The sequence below is a fragment of the Callospermophilus lateralis genome, chromosome 4 (genome assembly GCF_048772815.1).
Source record: "Callospermophilus lateralis isolate mCalLat2 chromosome 4, mCalLat2.hap1, whole genome shotgun sequence".
NCBI lineage: Eukaryota > Metazoa > Chordata > Mammalia > Rodentia > Sciuridae > Callospermophilus > Callospermophilus lateralis.
This window is the reverse complement of record NC_135308.1, coordinates 157,311,725-157,327,324: the sequence shown is the minus strand read 5'-3', so window position 1 is coordinate 157,327,324 and position 15,600 is coordinate 157,311,725. Positions and strand designations below refer to the sequence as shown.

Below are 15,600 nucleotides of genomic sequence, written 5' to 3'. Positions count from 1 at the left end.
TGTGTTGTGTCCATAAAAAAAAAAAAAAAAAAAAAAAAAAAAAATAGGTATTTAGGGAGTGGGATATGTTTTAAACTAGGCTGTGGTAATGGCCCTACAACTTGGTAAATATGCTAAACTTCACTGGAAGTTCTGAGGCTCCAGACCTGCTGTCCTCCCCCTAATCCCCTTGACCTCCACTAATGGAATTCTAGCTCTGGGCCTTGAAAACTCCGCAGCCAGCACTGCTGGGAAAGAAATCGCAGCCACATAATGAGGGGGACAGTTCCCCTTCTGGCACCAGTTGAAAGTTGAAAGTTAACTTGGTTTAAAGATTTCAGAGTCTCTGGGCTATGGCTGACCAAGGAGGTTCACACCTGGACTCCAGGCATTAGCATCATGTCCCAGGAAAATCATATGTAACCTCTGACCCTAACTCTACCCTGACCCTAACCCTGCCAGTCTGTGAGCTCACGGGGCTTCTGGTTGGGGGTGTGGCCCCAGGTTGCATCCCCAACACTGCCAAATAAATAAGATAAAATACATGGCCCTGGCTGTACATTTTAAATGAACATCTCTGTTTTTGGAATTGCAAAAGGGCCTGTGATTTTTCTTTGCTCCGTCAGAAAAGAATAATGTTCTTCCTCATGCAAGAGAGAAAAATAAATAAATAAATAAAACATCCCTGACTATGGATCAAATAAAAGTTCTGAGAATTTAATTTCATTAAATAAATGTGCTATTGCTCTCCCTCCTTTGACAGATGAGGAAACTGAGGCTCACATGGGTGAACTCATGTTACAGGTCACACAGGATGTGAATGGCTTGGACCCTGGATTTGAACCCAGCCTGCCTGACTCTAGTCTACATACAAAAACAGAGATAAAGTGCCTTGCCCAAGGTCACTCAGCCAGTGGACAGCAAAGCAGAAGGATTGGCCCCTTGCTTCTGGCAACATAACCCTGAGTCCACCTGCCCTGTGCTCCGCCTCCCGCAGGCCCCCTGGACGCCACTGCCCACCCAGGGCTCACCTGCGCTCCTGCCCGAAGAGGCGCTCCACCTCTGCGCGGCCAGGGCTGCGGGTGCGGCCCCCGTCGCTGCCCTGTGCCTGGGGTCCTGGCTCCCTCTGGGCCAGCCTCCTGGGCGGGGGCAGGTCAGCCAGTACGGTGTACTCCTCCCTTTCCAAATTGTGTCTGGTTTCCCAGGGGGCTGCCGAGCCCCGGGAGCCCCCTGAGCTGCCAGGGGGAGGTGAAGGCGCTTGGAGCGCCAGGTCGCCGGGCAGGTGTCGGGGAGGGGAGGACGCTCGGGGTGCATCTCGGTGGCCAATGCACACTTGTGGGGGCAGCAGGGGGGAGCCGCGCAGGGAGTCGGTGGAGGGGGCCAGACTCTCCATACTAGCCCCGGGGGGGTCCTGGAAGCACAGGGAGGGCTCGGGGGCCTGGCGCGGAGGCGAGGAGAAGGAGGGGGCATCCCGATGCCCGATGCACACGGGGGCGGGCCTGTGCGGGGGCTCGGGCAGAGAGTCCGTGGAAGGGACGAGGCTCTCGGTGCTGGCCCTGGGGTAATCCTGGAGCAGGAAGGAGGGCTCCGGGAACTGGCGCGGTGGGGAGGAGGCCCGAGGCGCATCCCGGTGCCCAATGCACACAGGTGGGGGCAACTGAGGAGGGTCGTGGTGCCGGGGCTCGTTTTCGTTTTCGGTATCTGATGTGTCTGGGAGGAAGGGGAAGGGGTCGTACTGAGTGTGGCGAGGGGGCGAGGATGCCCAGGGGGCATCTCGGTGGCCAATGCACACAGCCGGTGGCAGGTTGGGCGGGTCATGGTGGGGCAACTCGATCTCAGAGGCTTGGGGGTCTGGGAAGAAGGGGAAGGGGTCGTGCTGCAAATAGCGGGGAGGTGAAGAGGCTCGAGGGGCATCGCGGTGTCCTATGCACACGGCACATGTTGGCTGGGAGGGCCCAGAAGAGAACTGGGGAGCCCCACGGGCCCCAGGGTACAGAGGCGAGGACATGCGCCAGGCACTGAGGTGGCCGGGATTGTGGGTAGAAGAGGTGGCCCCCGAGTGCAAGGTGTGCTGGGAGGGGCCAGCAGAAGTCTGGGGTGGGTCCTGCTGGGCTGGTCTGGAGGGAGAGGAGGTCTGAGGCCTGTCACCTTGGGTTGGCCGGAGGGACACGGATGCCCAGGGCACCTCACTTTGCTTGGAGCGGGATGGAGAAGAGGATCGGGGGCCGTCACTCTGAGTTGGCCGGAGTGGGAAGGAAGCCCAGGGGATGTCTCTGTTGGTGCGGTGGGGAGAAGGATTCCTGGGACTGTTTCTTTGAGTGGAGCGGCAGGGAGATGGTGGTCCCGGGTTGTCCTTTGGGATACTGGTCTGAAAGCTGGGAGTCCCAGGGCCGTCCCGCTGAACGAAGGAGGAGTGTGGGGAGTCCCGCTGCGTGCAGGTGCTCCTGAGGTGCTCCCACCTGGCACAGGAGGCTTTAGGGTTGGCTTGTTGGGCAGAAGAGGTTCTGGGGGCATTCTGTTGGATGGAGGAGGTTCTGGGGTTGTCCCGCTGGGTGGTTCTGCTGGGGGAGGAGGTTCTGGGGTTGTCCCATTGAGTGCAGAAGGTTCTAGAGCTTTCCTTCTGGGTGGTTCTGTTGGGAGAAGAAGCTCTGGGATTGTCCCGTTGGGCACAGGAAGTTCTGGAGTTGTCCCTCTGGGTGGCTTTGTTGGGAGAAGTTCTGGGGTTGTCCCGCTGAGCACAGAAGGTTCTGGGGGTGTCCCGCTGGGAGGTTCTGCTGGGAGAGGAGGTCCTGGGGTTGTCTCGCTGGGAACAGGAGGTTCTGGGGGTGTCCCGCTGGGTGGTTCTGCTGGGGGAGGAGGTTCTGGGGTTGTCTCGCTGGGTGGTTCTGCTGGGAGAGGAGGTTCTGGGGTTGTCTCGCTGGGAACAGGAGGTTCTGGGGGTGTCCCGCTGGGAGGTTCTGCTGGGAGAGGAGGCTCTGGGGTTGTCCCGCTGGGTGGCTCTGCTCGGGGAGGAGGTTTTGGGGTTGTGTCGCTGGGAGGTTCTGCTGGGAGAGGAGGTTCTGGGGTTGTCTCGCTGGGCACAGGAGGCTCTGGGGTTGTCCCGCTGGGTGGTTCTGTTGGGGGAAGATGCTCTGGGGTTGTCCCGCTGGGCACAGGATGTCCTGGGGGTCTCCCGCTGAGAAGTGGGAACAGAAGATTGTGGGCTGTCCTGTTGAGTAGAGGTTCCGAGGTTGTCTTCCTGGGCAGCTCTGAGGGGAGAGGACAGTTGAGGACGGCTTCCTTGGGTGGATGAGGTTCCGAGGCTACCCCGCGGGCTTACTCTGGCGGGCAGTGACGTCTCCTGGGTATTCCGCTGGGTGAAGGAGGCCCTGGGGGTGTCCTGCTGGGTGGAAGAGGGCCTAGGGTTGTCCTTCTGAGCCACTCGGTGGGGAGAGGAGGCCCGGGAGGCTTCTCGCTGTGCAGAAGCAGCCTGAGCAGAGGCCGGGGTGGTAGCGCTGTGAGGTCTGTGCTGTGGTGTCGCAGAGGAAGCCTGGGCAGGGGCTGAGTGCTGTCGCTCCAAGGAGAAGTACCCGCCTTCTCCCCGGAGCTTGGCCCAGTGCTGTGCGGCACAGCGGCTCCCAGCGCCCGAGTCTGGAGGGAGACGCAGAAGGTGAAGGTGAGGAGGGCGCCAGGGACCCATGATGGGGACAGACCCTGCTCCTCTCCATAAGGACTGCACCCCTGACCCAGGCTGGCTGGACCTCCCTCTCCTCTGGGGCTGGGATTTGAAATCAAAAGCCAGGTTCGCTCGCCAGCAGGGGGCGCCAGGCCTGAAGCCACGGCACAACTCCCCGTCCACTTGGGCTTCCTGCAGAGGGGGTTCCGGCGAGTTGCTCTGATGTCTTCTAAGGAGACTCTGGTGTGTGACACTCTGGAGGGCTCCTGTTCCCTGTGCCAGCCAGCTCTTCCAGCTCCGGAGGTCCCGCCCAGCACTGGCTGTCTACAGGGATCACAACCTCAGGCCCTGCCCCCATGTGCACGGTCAGCATTGACCAGATTCCAGACGACCTAGGCACCTCAGAGTTTCAGAAGCGCTGGTTTAGGGACCAATGAACTTCCCTCAACACTCACCTCTTCCCAACCCCCAGGCCCATGATGGCATTGCCATGACCTTGGTGTCACCCCCACCCCTCTGATTCCTTGGCCACCAGCTGTGCCCTGGGATGGTGCTCAGGTGAGCAGCACTGTGGTCTTGGCTTGAAGGAACCACAACTGCCTTCCTGGACGTCCCCTCTCCTTTGCATTCAGCTCCGTCCCCTCCACCCTCGCTACGCTGGTGTCACCTAACTCTGGATCCCTAGCACTGCTGTTCCAGATGGGCTGATGCTCCAGGGCCATGCTGAGCGCGGTCCAGACCCACCCGCTTCTCTCATCTCCAGCCTCCCCTCCACCCTGCCACTGCCGTTCCTCGCCTGGGTGGTCGCAGTAGCACGGGCATGTATTCTTTGGGTCCAATGTCACGGTTTTCCCCAGGGAGATCCTTTCCAAAGCAAAATGACCAGATCCCTCTGCTCACAGTTTTGCAGGGGAGGATGAAAGACCAGAAAGCTGTCCCAGAGAGGACACAGAGGAGACCTGGCAACTGATGCCATGTGGGATGCTAGAGTGGACATAAAGGGCTACTAGAAGAGAAACGAGAGGCTCCCAACGAAGTCTGTAGTTTAGTTAATAGTGTCATACCCCAGCGTTCATTAATTAACTAATCAACATTTTTTGGTACCAGGGATTGAACCCAGAAGCACTTAACCACTGAGCCACATCCGCAGCCCTTTTTTATATGTTTTTAGAGACAGGGTCTCGCTGAATTGCTGAGGCTGGCTTTGAACTCACGATCCTCCTGCCTCAGCCTTCCAAGGTGCTGGGATTACAGGGAGGCACCATGCGCCTGGCTCCTTTCTTTTTTGTGCTGGGGATGGAACCCAGGGCCTTGTACACGCTGGGTGAGTGCTCTACCTACCTCCCCAGCCCTCGCTGTGTTCATTTCTTAATTCAGATCACTGCACTGTGGCCATATTCGATGCCAACATCCGGGGAACCAGGGCGAAAGGCATAATGCACCTCCCATACCATCCGGGCAACTCTCGAATAAACTTTATTTTTTTGGGGGGTTGCTGGGGATTGGGAACCCAGGGTCTTGTGCATGCAAGGCAAGCACTCTACCCACTGAGCTGTATCCCCAGCCAATTTTTTTTTATTTTTTTAAATTTTATTTTTTAGTTTTAGGTGGGCACAATATATTTATTTTATTTTCATGTGGTGCTGAGGATCGAACCCAGGGCCCCATGAATGCTAGCTGAGCGCTCTACCACTGAGCCACAACCCCAGCCCTTGAATAAATTTAAGAGTATTTCAAAACAGGAAGTTAGAAAGAAAGAGAGAGAAAGAAGGGGGAGAAAGGGAGAGAAAGACACAGAGAAGGGCTTCCTACTGCATTTGAAATAAAATCCCCAATTTCCACCGCCAGGCTGGCTCTGCCCACCACCCCCCACGGCAGCTTCCGCACCTGCCTACCTTTGGGTTCCTGGAACGCACCACAGACACCTCACCACCCCAGCTCTTGCTGCTGCCTCTGCCTGAAGCACGCCCCTCTTCACCTGGCTGGTTCCTTCAGGCGCCCTGTCACCGGGAGCAGCCCTGGGTCGCCTCCTCACATCGTCTCCTTCACTTGGTCCCCTGCTGCCTCCCCAGCAAGCTCTCTTCAGGAAGGGCCTTGCCCTCGGGATGGGGCTTGGAAAAGTGCTCAGCACACAGTAGGTGCACAGTACACGCTGTGCTGCCACCTCCAGCTCTAGCTGTGCTTGGGCCTGGGGTCCCTGTCCTTTGAGAGTGGGCATTGGCCGAGCTGCCCCTGCAGGGGGCCCAGCTCCTTCCCACCATCTGAAGCAGCCCCGCGCCTGGCCCTTCCAGGGTCACCCTCACTCCCAAGCCCCTTAGTGATCACAATGGGGTAGGAGCCTGCGTGTCCGTCCTCCGCCAAGTGGGCTCTGTGTCACCTGCCTACCTGGTGAGCTCTGCAAACAGGCAAGAGCTCTCAGAGAGTGGAGGGCGGAGCCCTCAGCATCCCAGAGTTGGCCAAGTCCTGGGCCCTGGCCCCTGGCCTGCCATTTAGGAAGATGCCACCAGGTGGACAGTGGTGTCCACTTCTGATGAAGCTGGGCACAGAGCGAGGCTGCCCACCAATGTTGTAAGGTGGGTTTCTTCTTTTTTTTAGTATCAGGGATTGAGCAGAGGGGCACTTAGCCACTGAGCCACATCCCCAGACCTTTTTATTTTTATTTTGACACAGGGTCTTGCAAAGTTGCTTTGGGCCTTGCTAAATTGCTGAGGCTGGCCTTGAATTTGTGATCCTCCTGCCTCAGCCTTCCTAGTTCCTGGTATTACAGGTGTGCGCCACCACATCTGGCCTGCAATATGTTTAGGAGCAAGAAACCAGGGGCTCAGTGAAAACCCCACCTGACCTTCCAGACCCCTGGCCCCCCATGGGGCCAGGACTGCCTACTGGAGCTCAAAGGCAGATGCTCTGGCCCTCTAACCTCAAATCCTGTCCCTGCTGAAGACAGAGACTAGGAGACGCAGAGCAGTGGCGATCAAGCGAGGGCTCAGACTCTGGGACTCAGCATCCTGGGCACGTATTCTGGTGAGCAAGGCCCCTGTGGGCTCGGCCTGATGACAGCCTCCCCCTCTCTGGTAACAGTCATCCTCATTTCTCTCCTTTCCCCATATCGAAGGCCATGAGGTTCATCAGAAGCTGATCCTGGTCACCAGGTGGACACATCCTCCATCCTGAGTCCCAGAGACTAGCCTCAGGTTAGAGAAGACTGGACCCTCCTTCTAAGGAAGCTGATGAGCTGGTGGGACACACCTAGCACAGAGGTGGCCATCATGCCAGGGTCAGGGGAGGGTCTATCTAAGGATGGAACCACCTCAGAAGAAAGCCGAGCAGAGGCCAATTTCCTGATGCTGCTGAACACCTGGATCCAGCCATGCCTGAAGTCACACCCCTGAGGCTTTTTATTTATGTGAGTCATTCCATTCATGTTCAACCAGTTTCTTTCCTTGCAACTTACAGATCCCAACCTGGTTGTAAAATGATGTACTTAAATCAGGCAGCCTGCCCATCACGGTTGTCCCTAATTCCACGGAAACTTTACTATTATTAGGACTTAGGTCACCAAAGTAAGCCCTGCCCGTGGCCCATTTGCCAATGAGTGGCTATCTGGGGAACTCCAGGTCCTTACCATGTCCATGGTCACGGGGATAGCCTGATAGAAGGACTCACCATCCTTTTTCTGGCCTGCAGTGTCTCCTCTTGTAGGGGACCTGGTGACCCTTCGGGCACCTTCAGCTCTTTGCCCCTCCTGGGGCCTCTGCGGGATCATCACGAGCAGGTCCCAGCTGGGCACTTCCGCCCACCTCTCCACAGTGTGGCAGTCCTACCAGGAAAAGGAGGACAAAGCGGTGTTGGTGGGGGGAGGCAGCCCTGGCCTGCAGTCCCAGCACAAGACGCCAAAGGAACTGACCGTGAAGGTGCCCACTGAGTGCCCTCACCGACCTCCCTCCAACCCCGGCCAGCAGGCAGCCGGAGAGCCCAGAGTCTGTCCAAACCCCGCAGCCAGGAGGTCTGGGTTCAGATCCCAGCCTTGTCATTCCCCTCTGTGTGGCTCTAGTGGCCATGACCATCTCCAGGACAGAGGGCGGTGGAGCCCCCAGCCCGGCACACAGCCCGGGCCACCTGGGGGACACCGGCTGGGTGTTAGGCTGAGCCTGTCACTCCCCGCCAGGTTCCTCTGAGGGAGGGTCTCATGACAGGCCAGCCTCCTGTGCCCCCTGAGGGCCCCCCCACGGAGAGCTTGAGAGGACTCCAGGCCTGCTCCCGCACTGCTGCCGGGACGACCCTGTCCTGTCCTTGGAAACCGATGCCAAGGGTGGCCATGGGCTCAGCAGCTGTGACCAGGGCCCAGCCCCAGGCCTGCTCTGGACACAGCGCCCACATCCCAGCCCTCTGGGACCCGAGAGGCTTTGGCAGCCTGGGCGGGCGGGCGGCTCACCTGAGCCTAGTCCACCACCTGGGTCCCCACCGCCCCCCAGTTCCTGCTGTGAGGCACGGGCGGGGCTCAGGGGGCAGGTCCTCTCTTGTCCCTCTGTCTCCGGCCCCCAGCTCACCACAGAGGACGACCTGCTGGTGTCATGGGTGGGACTGCCAGGGCTGCAGCTGGTGTTAGAGTTGGGGTCCTCGAAGCAGCTGCCACTCGGGGAGGGGGCCAGGCCCTCCAGATAGGGCACTGCCTCCAGCTCCTGGTGCCTGCTCCTGGGGGCAGCTTTGGGGTCCTCCTCAGGAAGCCCTGCTGTCAGGGACAGGCCCCTGGGACAGGAGACACTCGTGACTTTCCCCCCAAAAGTAATAGGGAATTAGGAAGCACTCCTCCGCCCAGAGGCACAGGAGAACACACTCTACAGGGGCCGGGGATCTGCTGTCACTGCAGAACAGGGAGCCACACCCAGGGCCTCATGAGCTGTGCATCGACAGCCTCCCTTTGAAGTACAATGATTCCCGTTTTATAGATGAAGGAAATGTGACTCAGAGAGGTCAAGATATTGGCCACGGTCACACAGCCAGAAAAGGACAGAGCTGGATTGTGAACCAGGACAATTGCCTGGGCTCCAAACCCTTGTCACCAGAGCAGGAGTGGGGACTCCAGGTTCAGTAAGAATAAGACGATAGACTCATGCTGGACTAATGCAGGGAGGTGGGCAGCCACGACCCAAGGAGGCATGCAGCTGACGTCTTTCAAGATGGGGACACGCAGATTGACCTACAGGCTGGTAATGAGTGATGACCCCAAAAGAGTTCTATAGTCAAGTTTGGGACAGAACACATGTCTCTGCCTCCCCCACCCAAACCCACCCCCCCACCCGCCATGCAGATGCATGCCTACAAACTGAAAGTCCTGCTGAGAAAGCATTGACTTCCCCTCTCCCAGGGTTTCTGAAATGTTTTTGAAAGCTGAGCTTTTCTTTAAAATATTGCCTTGGGGTGAGGGATGTAACTCAGCAATAGAGCACTTCCTCAGCGAGGGCCAAGGACCATAAAAAAATGAATGAATAAGTAAAAGTAAAGCCTACTGTGAGGAGCACATGTTTCCAAGCAAGGCCATTTGATTCTGTGCGGTGTGTGTGCGCGCACACACACACACCGCGATACTGGGATGGAACCAGAACTTCACACGAGCTGGGCCAGCACCCTACCACTGAGATGCGCCCAGCCCTGACCTGTCCCTCTTATTTTACAAAGAAAGTGAGGCCCAGAGAGATGGACCAACTTGCCCGAGGTCCCACAGCCTCTGAGGGACAGACCAGAAGCTGGGACCCAGGTTTCTGGATCCTGAAGTCATGGCCTCCCCAGGTTCCATGACTCCACACGGGAAGTCCAGGGGAGTCCAGGGGAGCGCAGGCCTGGGTGGAGGGAATCGGGAGACTGGCGCAGTGCACAGCCAGGAGGGAGGGTGACAGCTGAGCGCAGGCCTCCTCTGCATGGACCCGCCCCCTGGAGAGAAGCTGAGCTAGGGAACTAGCGAGTGGGTAGGACCCTCAGGAAAGACAGCCAGGGCTGGGGACAGTAGGCTCAGAGACCCAGGACCCCAAAGGGACAGTCTGATCCGAGTTCTCCTGTGGGGCTGAGGCGCTTGCCTCCTGCCTGCCTGTGCCCAGAGCATGGACTACCCCTTCAGCAGCATCAGGCAGACGCTGTCCCCTGGAGAGTGCAGGAGGGGTGGTGAGGCCACCCTACCCCAGGGAGCTTCCCTGGGTCCTTGGGCTCTACCCACCTCTTGGGCCCCTGGCAATCGGAGCTGGAGGTGCTGAGCGGGTCCTCAGGGGCTGACGGGCAGCGGGGCAGCTCGCAGCAGGGCGCCTCAACGCTGGAAGGGCTCCCCAGCTCCTGAGGCAGAGCAGGAGAGAGAGGCTCAGTGCCTCCCGCATGGGGCCCCGGGGCAGGTGGGTTTCAGCCACGTCCTCAGGGAGCGCCTGCTGCTGCACCTGCCCCTAGGGACCCGGCTGGGGCTGGCGGGGGCCCAGGCTGTGTACACAGCGGGCCTAGGCTCAGGTGTTCATAAGGTGTGTGTGTGGCGTGCGCACATGTGCGTGGGACTCTTGAAGGTGTGTGTGCACACAGAGCGTTAGGGGCGCGGGGCGTGTGCTTGTGTGAGCTCACGCAGGTTCATTCAGGGGTGTTTCAGTGCGTGCGTGTCTGAGAAAGCGAAGTGACCCAAAAGGGCCTCTGGTGGCCAGAAGGCAGGTACAGGATGCCTGGCGAACAGGGAGAGGTCTGTGGGGAGAAGAGCTGGTCTGGTGGCCGAGATGGGAAGCAGATCTCAGAGGAGAGAAGAGATTTGCCCGCTCAGGGCCAGGCAGGGCTCACGACAGGAGGCAGGGGCTCAGGACAGGAGGCAGGGGCTCAGGACAGGAGGCAGGGCTCAGGACAGGAGGCAGGGGCTCAGGACAGGAGGCAGGGGCTCAGGACAGGAGGCAGGGGCTCAGGACAGGAGGCAGGGGCTCAGGACAGGAGGCAGGGGCTCAGGGCCAGGCAGGGCTCACGACAGGAGGCAGGGCTCAGGACAGGAGGCAGGGGCTCAGGACAGGAGGCAGGGCTCAGGACAGGAGGCAGGGGCTCAGGACAGGAGGCAGGGGCTCAGGACAGGAGGCAGGGGCTCAGGACAGGAGGCAGGGCTCAGGACAGGAGGCAGGGGCTCAGGACAGGAGGCTGGGGCCCCAGGTGTGGCGAGGGCCATGGCCCTTGTACTCCTCTCCCCTCCTGACCTCAGCATGGCCACACCTGGGCCCTGGAGCTGGGCTCACCCAGGGGGAATGGCGGCGACTCGCCTCCACCAGGGCCCCCCCAGTCCTCCGGCTGCCTGGAGTGGCAGGGCCTCCCCTGGTGGTGGGACACCCGGCCGTGGCACCCGTGCCCCGCCTCCTCTCGGGTTACCTGGGCAGCGGCTCCTGTGGTAGCAGCAGCGGCTGGCGGCTGTCAGCACCCTCGTCCCCGGGGGGCTCCAGCTCGGGCCCCCGCACTGCCGCCCTCCCGGCCCGACTCTGGGCCGTGGCGGCAGCAGCAGAGGCAGCGGAAACCTTAGAGGGGCCGGCCGGGAGCAGGGGCCCCTCATTACTGTTTCATGAGCCAGGGCCCAGCCAAGAACAATGGGGCACATGAGACCAGGAACCTGATCCCGTGGCTCACCTGAGAGCCAGGGCGGGTGGGAGCCTGGGCGGGGCTCCCTGGGGACCCTGGGACTGGAGTCCAGGGCCGAGGCTGTGGCCTGATCAGTGCCCCAGGTGGGCACAGGCTTTCCTGGACCCAGGAAAGTCACCCCTGGCAGGGCCTGGGAGTGCTGAGGTGTCGGCTGCAATTCCAGCCAGAGGAGGCCGAGGGGATCAGTTTCACCCCCTGCTCCGCAGCCAGATTCTGATCTGATCAGCGCTTGGCAGCAGGAGGTGTCAGATCCACAGCCGGGCCCGGCGCCTTGGCCACCCAGGGGACAGCGCAGCAGGAAAAAGAGGGAGTGGCTTGCTGGACACTACCAAGGGTCCTGGCTCAGCAGCACCTCAGCCTGCCTTGGCACCTGCTCCCACTGTCACCCCAACCCATCGCACCCACTGCCCACTCCCCAGGCCAGCAGGCAGTCCCCACTCCGACTACTGTCTGGGGGTCAGCGCGGGCTTCAGTCTGAGACCTGCGTCCTGTCTGGGCTCCTCCACTTCCCAGCCGGTGGCCTCACCAGGGCCTTGTCTCTGTAGTGCAGGCAGAGAGAGGCATGCCCAGGATCATGGCCATGATTTGCCCTCTCTGTGCCTCAGTTATGTCATGCAGAACTGGCCTGAGCCACATCCTAGGGGCTGCCAGGAGAATTAAATGAGTTAATATCTGTAAAGGGCTCAACAGCATCTGCCCTGCCCATCATAAGTATAATAACAACGAAAGAACATGAAATAAACTGTAGACGCAGGCAATTGTCAGTGTAATGCTACATGCAATCAAGACTCTGTGGAAGGGCAGGCCCTACCACCCAACCACCCACCTTCCACTGCCTGCCCCCCACACCTGGCTATGACCTGGACAAGGTCATGTGACCCCTCCCCTGGCTCCCAGCCTCTGGGAGACTCAGCTGTGAATAGAGAGGGACAGGAATCCGGAGCCAGGGGCCTGTGGGAGCTGGATTCCAAGGACTCCTTGTTGACCAGTTGCTCAGCAGTTGGTCATTCTTGGTGATGATGGGGACACCCTGGGACATGGCCATTGACACCTATTCTAGAGTGGCTGAAGATGTCAGAGTGGACCTGGCCCTGCGTCTCTGTGCCCAGCTGTGATTGGAAGTCTGGCAGGAAAGTTCAGTCCCTCAGACTGGAGGTGCTTTCTAACAGAGGCTTTTCCGTCTCACATGTTTGAAATCTCAGGGGCCAAGAGGTTTGTTTGTATTTTGTTTTGTTTGGTGCTGGGGATGGAAATATAAATCTTTATATTTTTATTTCTTCACTTTGAACAGGGTCTTGCTGACTTACCAAGACCGGCCTTGATCCTCCTGCCTGGTCTCCCGGGTAGCTGGGATCCCAGGCATAGTCATTTTAAGGTCAGTTTTTCCTATTACACCTGCTATACAATAATTCTGTCCTCCATTGAGCTGGGTCCCACCGCCGGGCTCAGCCCTGGGAGGCTCAGGGGAGTTTCACACCTTGCGATCTTGTCCTGGAGCAACTGGAAACTAAAGGACTTGGTACCAGTACCTTCTCTGGTCATGAAACCCACTCTTCCTGAGGCTCTGGGAGGAGGCCACACCCTGGTGTCTGCCTCCCAACATGGGCTGCCCTCTCTGTCCTCCGGGATTCTCCGCCTCCTGTTACCTGGGGCTAAAAGCTGATTCAGTGGCCAGAGCTTGTCTAGAAACAGCTGTGTCCTGACCCCGGGGCCTCTTCTCTTCCCACCCCACACTCCACCCAAGACTTTTGCTGGAGCCAGACCCCAACGATGGGCACGGCTCCATCTCCTGCTGTGGCCTGACGCTAAGTGCAGCCCTGGTCCTCAGTAGCCTCCCGTCTCCACGGTGCCTGCAGGTGCCCACTCACCAGGCCCCAGCAGCTCCACGCGGACCTCCATCCCAAGTAGCTGCCCACGGAAATAACGAGGGGTCAGCCAGGGCTTCTCCCTCCCCCACACCCAGATTATCAGCTAGTTCTCCAGGGCGTCCTCTGTCACCACCCCAAAGCCCCGTCCTCTCTGGCACAGATGGGTACTCGCACATTTTCCTCACTGGTCCCTGATTCACCCCTGCCTCTCAGAACTTCATTCTCTGCTCAGAAATCACAGTGACTCTGAAAAATGCAAATCGAAAACCATTCATTGTCACTTTTTTATTTAAATTCCTCAGTGAATCCCCATGACTGTCAGAACAAAATCCAAAAATCCTCAGCTTGTCCACAAAGCCACATGAGGCCCCGCCTGGTGAGACCCAGGCTCCGCCCGTTTTCCATCCAGCTTCATCCTGTAGCTTCAGTGTCCCTCCCTCTCGCTTACCACTCTCCAGTCCACCCATGTGCCTCCTCCTTTCTGCCTCAGGGCCTTTGCACATACAGTAGTACTACTGCCTTCCTCTGCACTTCCCCAACTTCGATGGCTAATGCCTGCAAGCCTTCCCCTAGCAGCCGAGTGTCACCATGTGCCATCATTTACCCTCTGCCACTTGCTATTACTTATGGCACTTATCACAACCATGACTAAATAATCGTGCAGAATTTCTGACTCTCCATTTCCCTGACTATCAGCCCCACAAAGCAGGAATATGTCTGTCTTATTTATCACTATGTCCCCAGTATCCAGCACCATGGCGGGCACATTTTACGCACCTATTCAATATGAATAAATACGGGAGTTGACTCGAGCTCTTTGCTGAGAATAGGTGAGATTGATGCTGGAACTCACACCTGTCTGAATCCACACTGGCATCTCCCCACCCACTGGGAGGAGGCCACTAGCATGGGAGACGGACTTACAACACTTTCGTGCATCTGTTGTCCTCAGGGACAAGGTGGCAGCTATAGCTGGAGGTATCGAGACTGGTGTAAAGGAGCCTCCAAGCTTACCTCTCTGGTCAGGAAGGGGGTAAAGAAGAAACCGCGTGTACTGAATGGGCCCCACGCGGCTTGGCATAAGTACTGGCAGCGATCCAGAGTGAGGAACCTGCTGCCCCCACGGACCCAGGAGGACAGTAAAGCCAGAGAACTTAAAGGGCCCAAGGCCACACAGCCGTTAAATGGTAACCCCAGGACTGCGCCTGCAGCCTGCTGCCTCCCAAACCGAAGAGTACCCTCCACCGCGGCCGCTTTCAGATCTAAACCCCTGCAAGAAGCTCGCTGCCAGGCTCAGGAGCCTCAGACCCCACAGGGAATGACGAAGTCAGAGGCGGTCAAGGCTGGAAGGGCCCCTGGAGATCCCGGGGGGTGTGTGCCAGGCGCTCTGGGATCACCGTACAGGGGCTTGGCATCGGACACACCAACCGCAGAGTAAGAAAACCAAGACCCTTTCGCTTTCGCAGCAGCTTCAGGAAGAAAGTCTTTGGCAGGTTCTGGGGTAGTTTTAACACCCAGTATCTGCTAACCTGCCTTCTTTTTGGGGGGAGGGTACCGGGGATTGAACTCAGGGGCACTCGACTGAGCCACGTCCCCAGCCCTATGTTGTATTTTATTTAGAGACAGGGCTCACTGAGTTGCTCAGTGCCTTGCCGTTGCTGAGACTGGCTTTGAACCCACAATCCTCCTGCCTCAGCCTCTAGAGTCACTGGGATTACAGGTGTGTGCCACGCATCGGGTTAGGCCCTGGTCTTAATTTCTTATTTGTGGTGGTGGTGTAAAGTTTTGTCTCATATAAGTGAAAAAAAGATGTTGATTTTGGGGTTGGGAGTGCAGCTCAGAGGTAGAGCTTGCACAGGGCCCTAGGTTTAATCCCCATTATCCCCCACAAAAGATTTTAATCTAAGGAACAATAAGTAATAGATTAGATGAAGCTATGGTAAAAATCAAAAACTGGAGGAAAATGACTAAAGATTTTAAAACATCAACATGGTTCGGCCACCTCATGGTATCGACAGGTAAATTGAGGCGCTGGCCAGAAGGAAGCATTTGGGTTCAACTTCAAGTCCATGGCCCAGCCATTGTGGTTCCCTCATCCCAAACCACCCAGCCGCCCAGGAAAGCCAGCTCACCTGGTGTCTTGCTCCATGGGCCTCCTCAGGGTGGAGGCAGTTTTGACAGCAGCTCTGGGTAAGCATATTGGCCTCCAAGGGTTCACAGGAGACCGTCTCAGCCTCATGCTCCATGTTGGGTGAGCCAGGCCAGGGCAGCTCCTGTGAGCCCTGGCTGACCTTCTAGAAGGGGCCTGGGGAGAAAGGGGGAGTAGTTCAAGGACCAGAGGACTGACTAGGCATCCACTCAGACCCTAGCCCCAGTGTCTCCAGGCCAGAAGAGGACCAAGGATCCATGGCTATCCATCCTCTCATGTTCATTTATTCACTCAGTAAACACTCCTCAATACCTAAG

The 15,600-nt window shown here is 58.2% G+C and overlaps 1 protein-coding gene across 1 annotated transcript in view; it reads right to left on the bottom strand.

The window, feature by feature from the left end:
* Triobp (TRIO and F-actin binding protein) overlaps nucleotides 1–15,335 on the bottom strand; it is a 50,133-nt gene extending 34,798 nt beyond the window's left edge. The window contains exons 1-6 of the mRNA XM_077109327.1: nucleotides 15,267–15,335; nucleotides 9,843–9,955; nucleotides 8,182–8,380; nucleotides 7,298–7,451; nucleotides 3,025–3,609; nucleotides 1,011–2,850 (exon numbers count right to left, since the gene is read on the bottom strand). Coding sequence (XP_076965442.1) covers nucleotides 1,011–2,850; nucleotides 3,025–3,609; nucleotides 7,298–7,451; nucleotides 8,182–8,380; nucleotides 9,843–9,955; nucleotides 15,267–15,332 — 2,957 coding nt within the window. The 5' untranslated portion in view covers nucleotides 15,333–15,335. The remainder of the gene's footprint in view (nucleotides 1–1,010; nucleotides 2,851–3,024; nucleotides 3,610–7,297; nucleotides 7,452–8,181; nucleotides 8,381–9,842; nucleotides 9,956–15,266) is intronic.
* Between the last annotated feature and the right edge of the window lie 265 nt (nucleotides 15,336–15,600).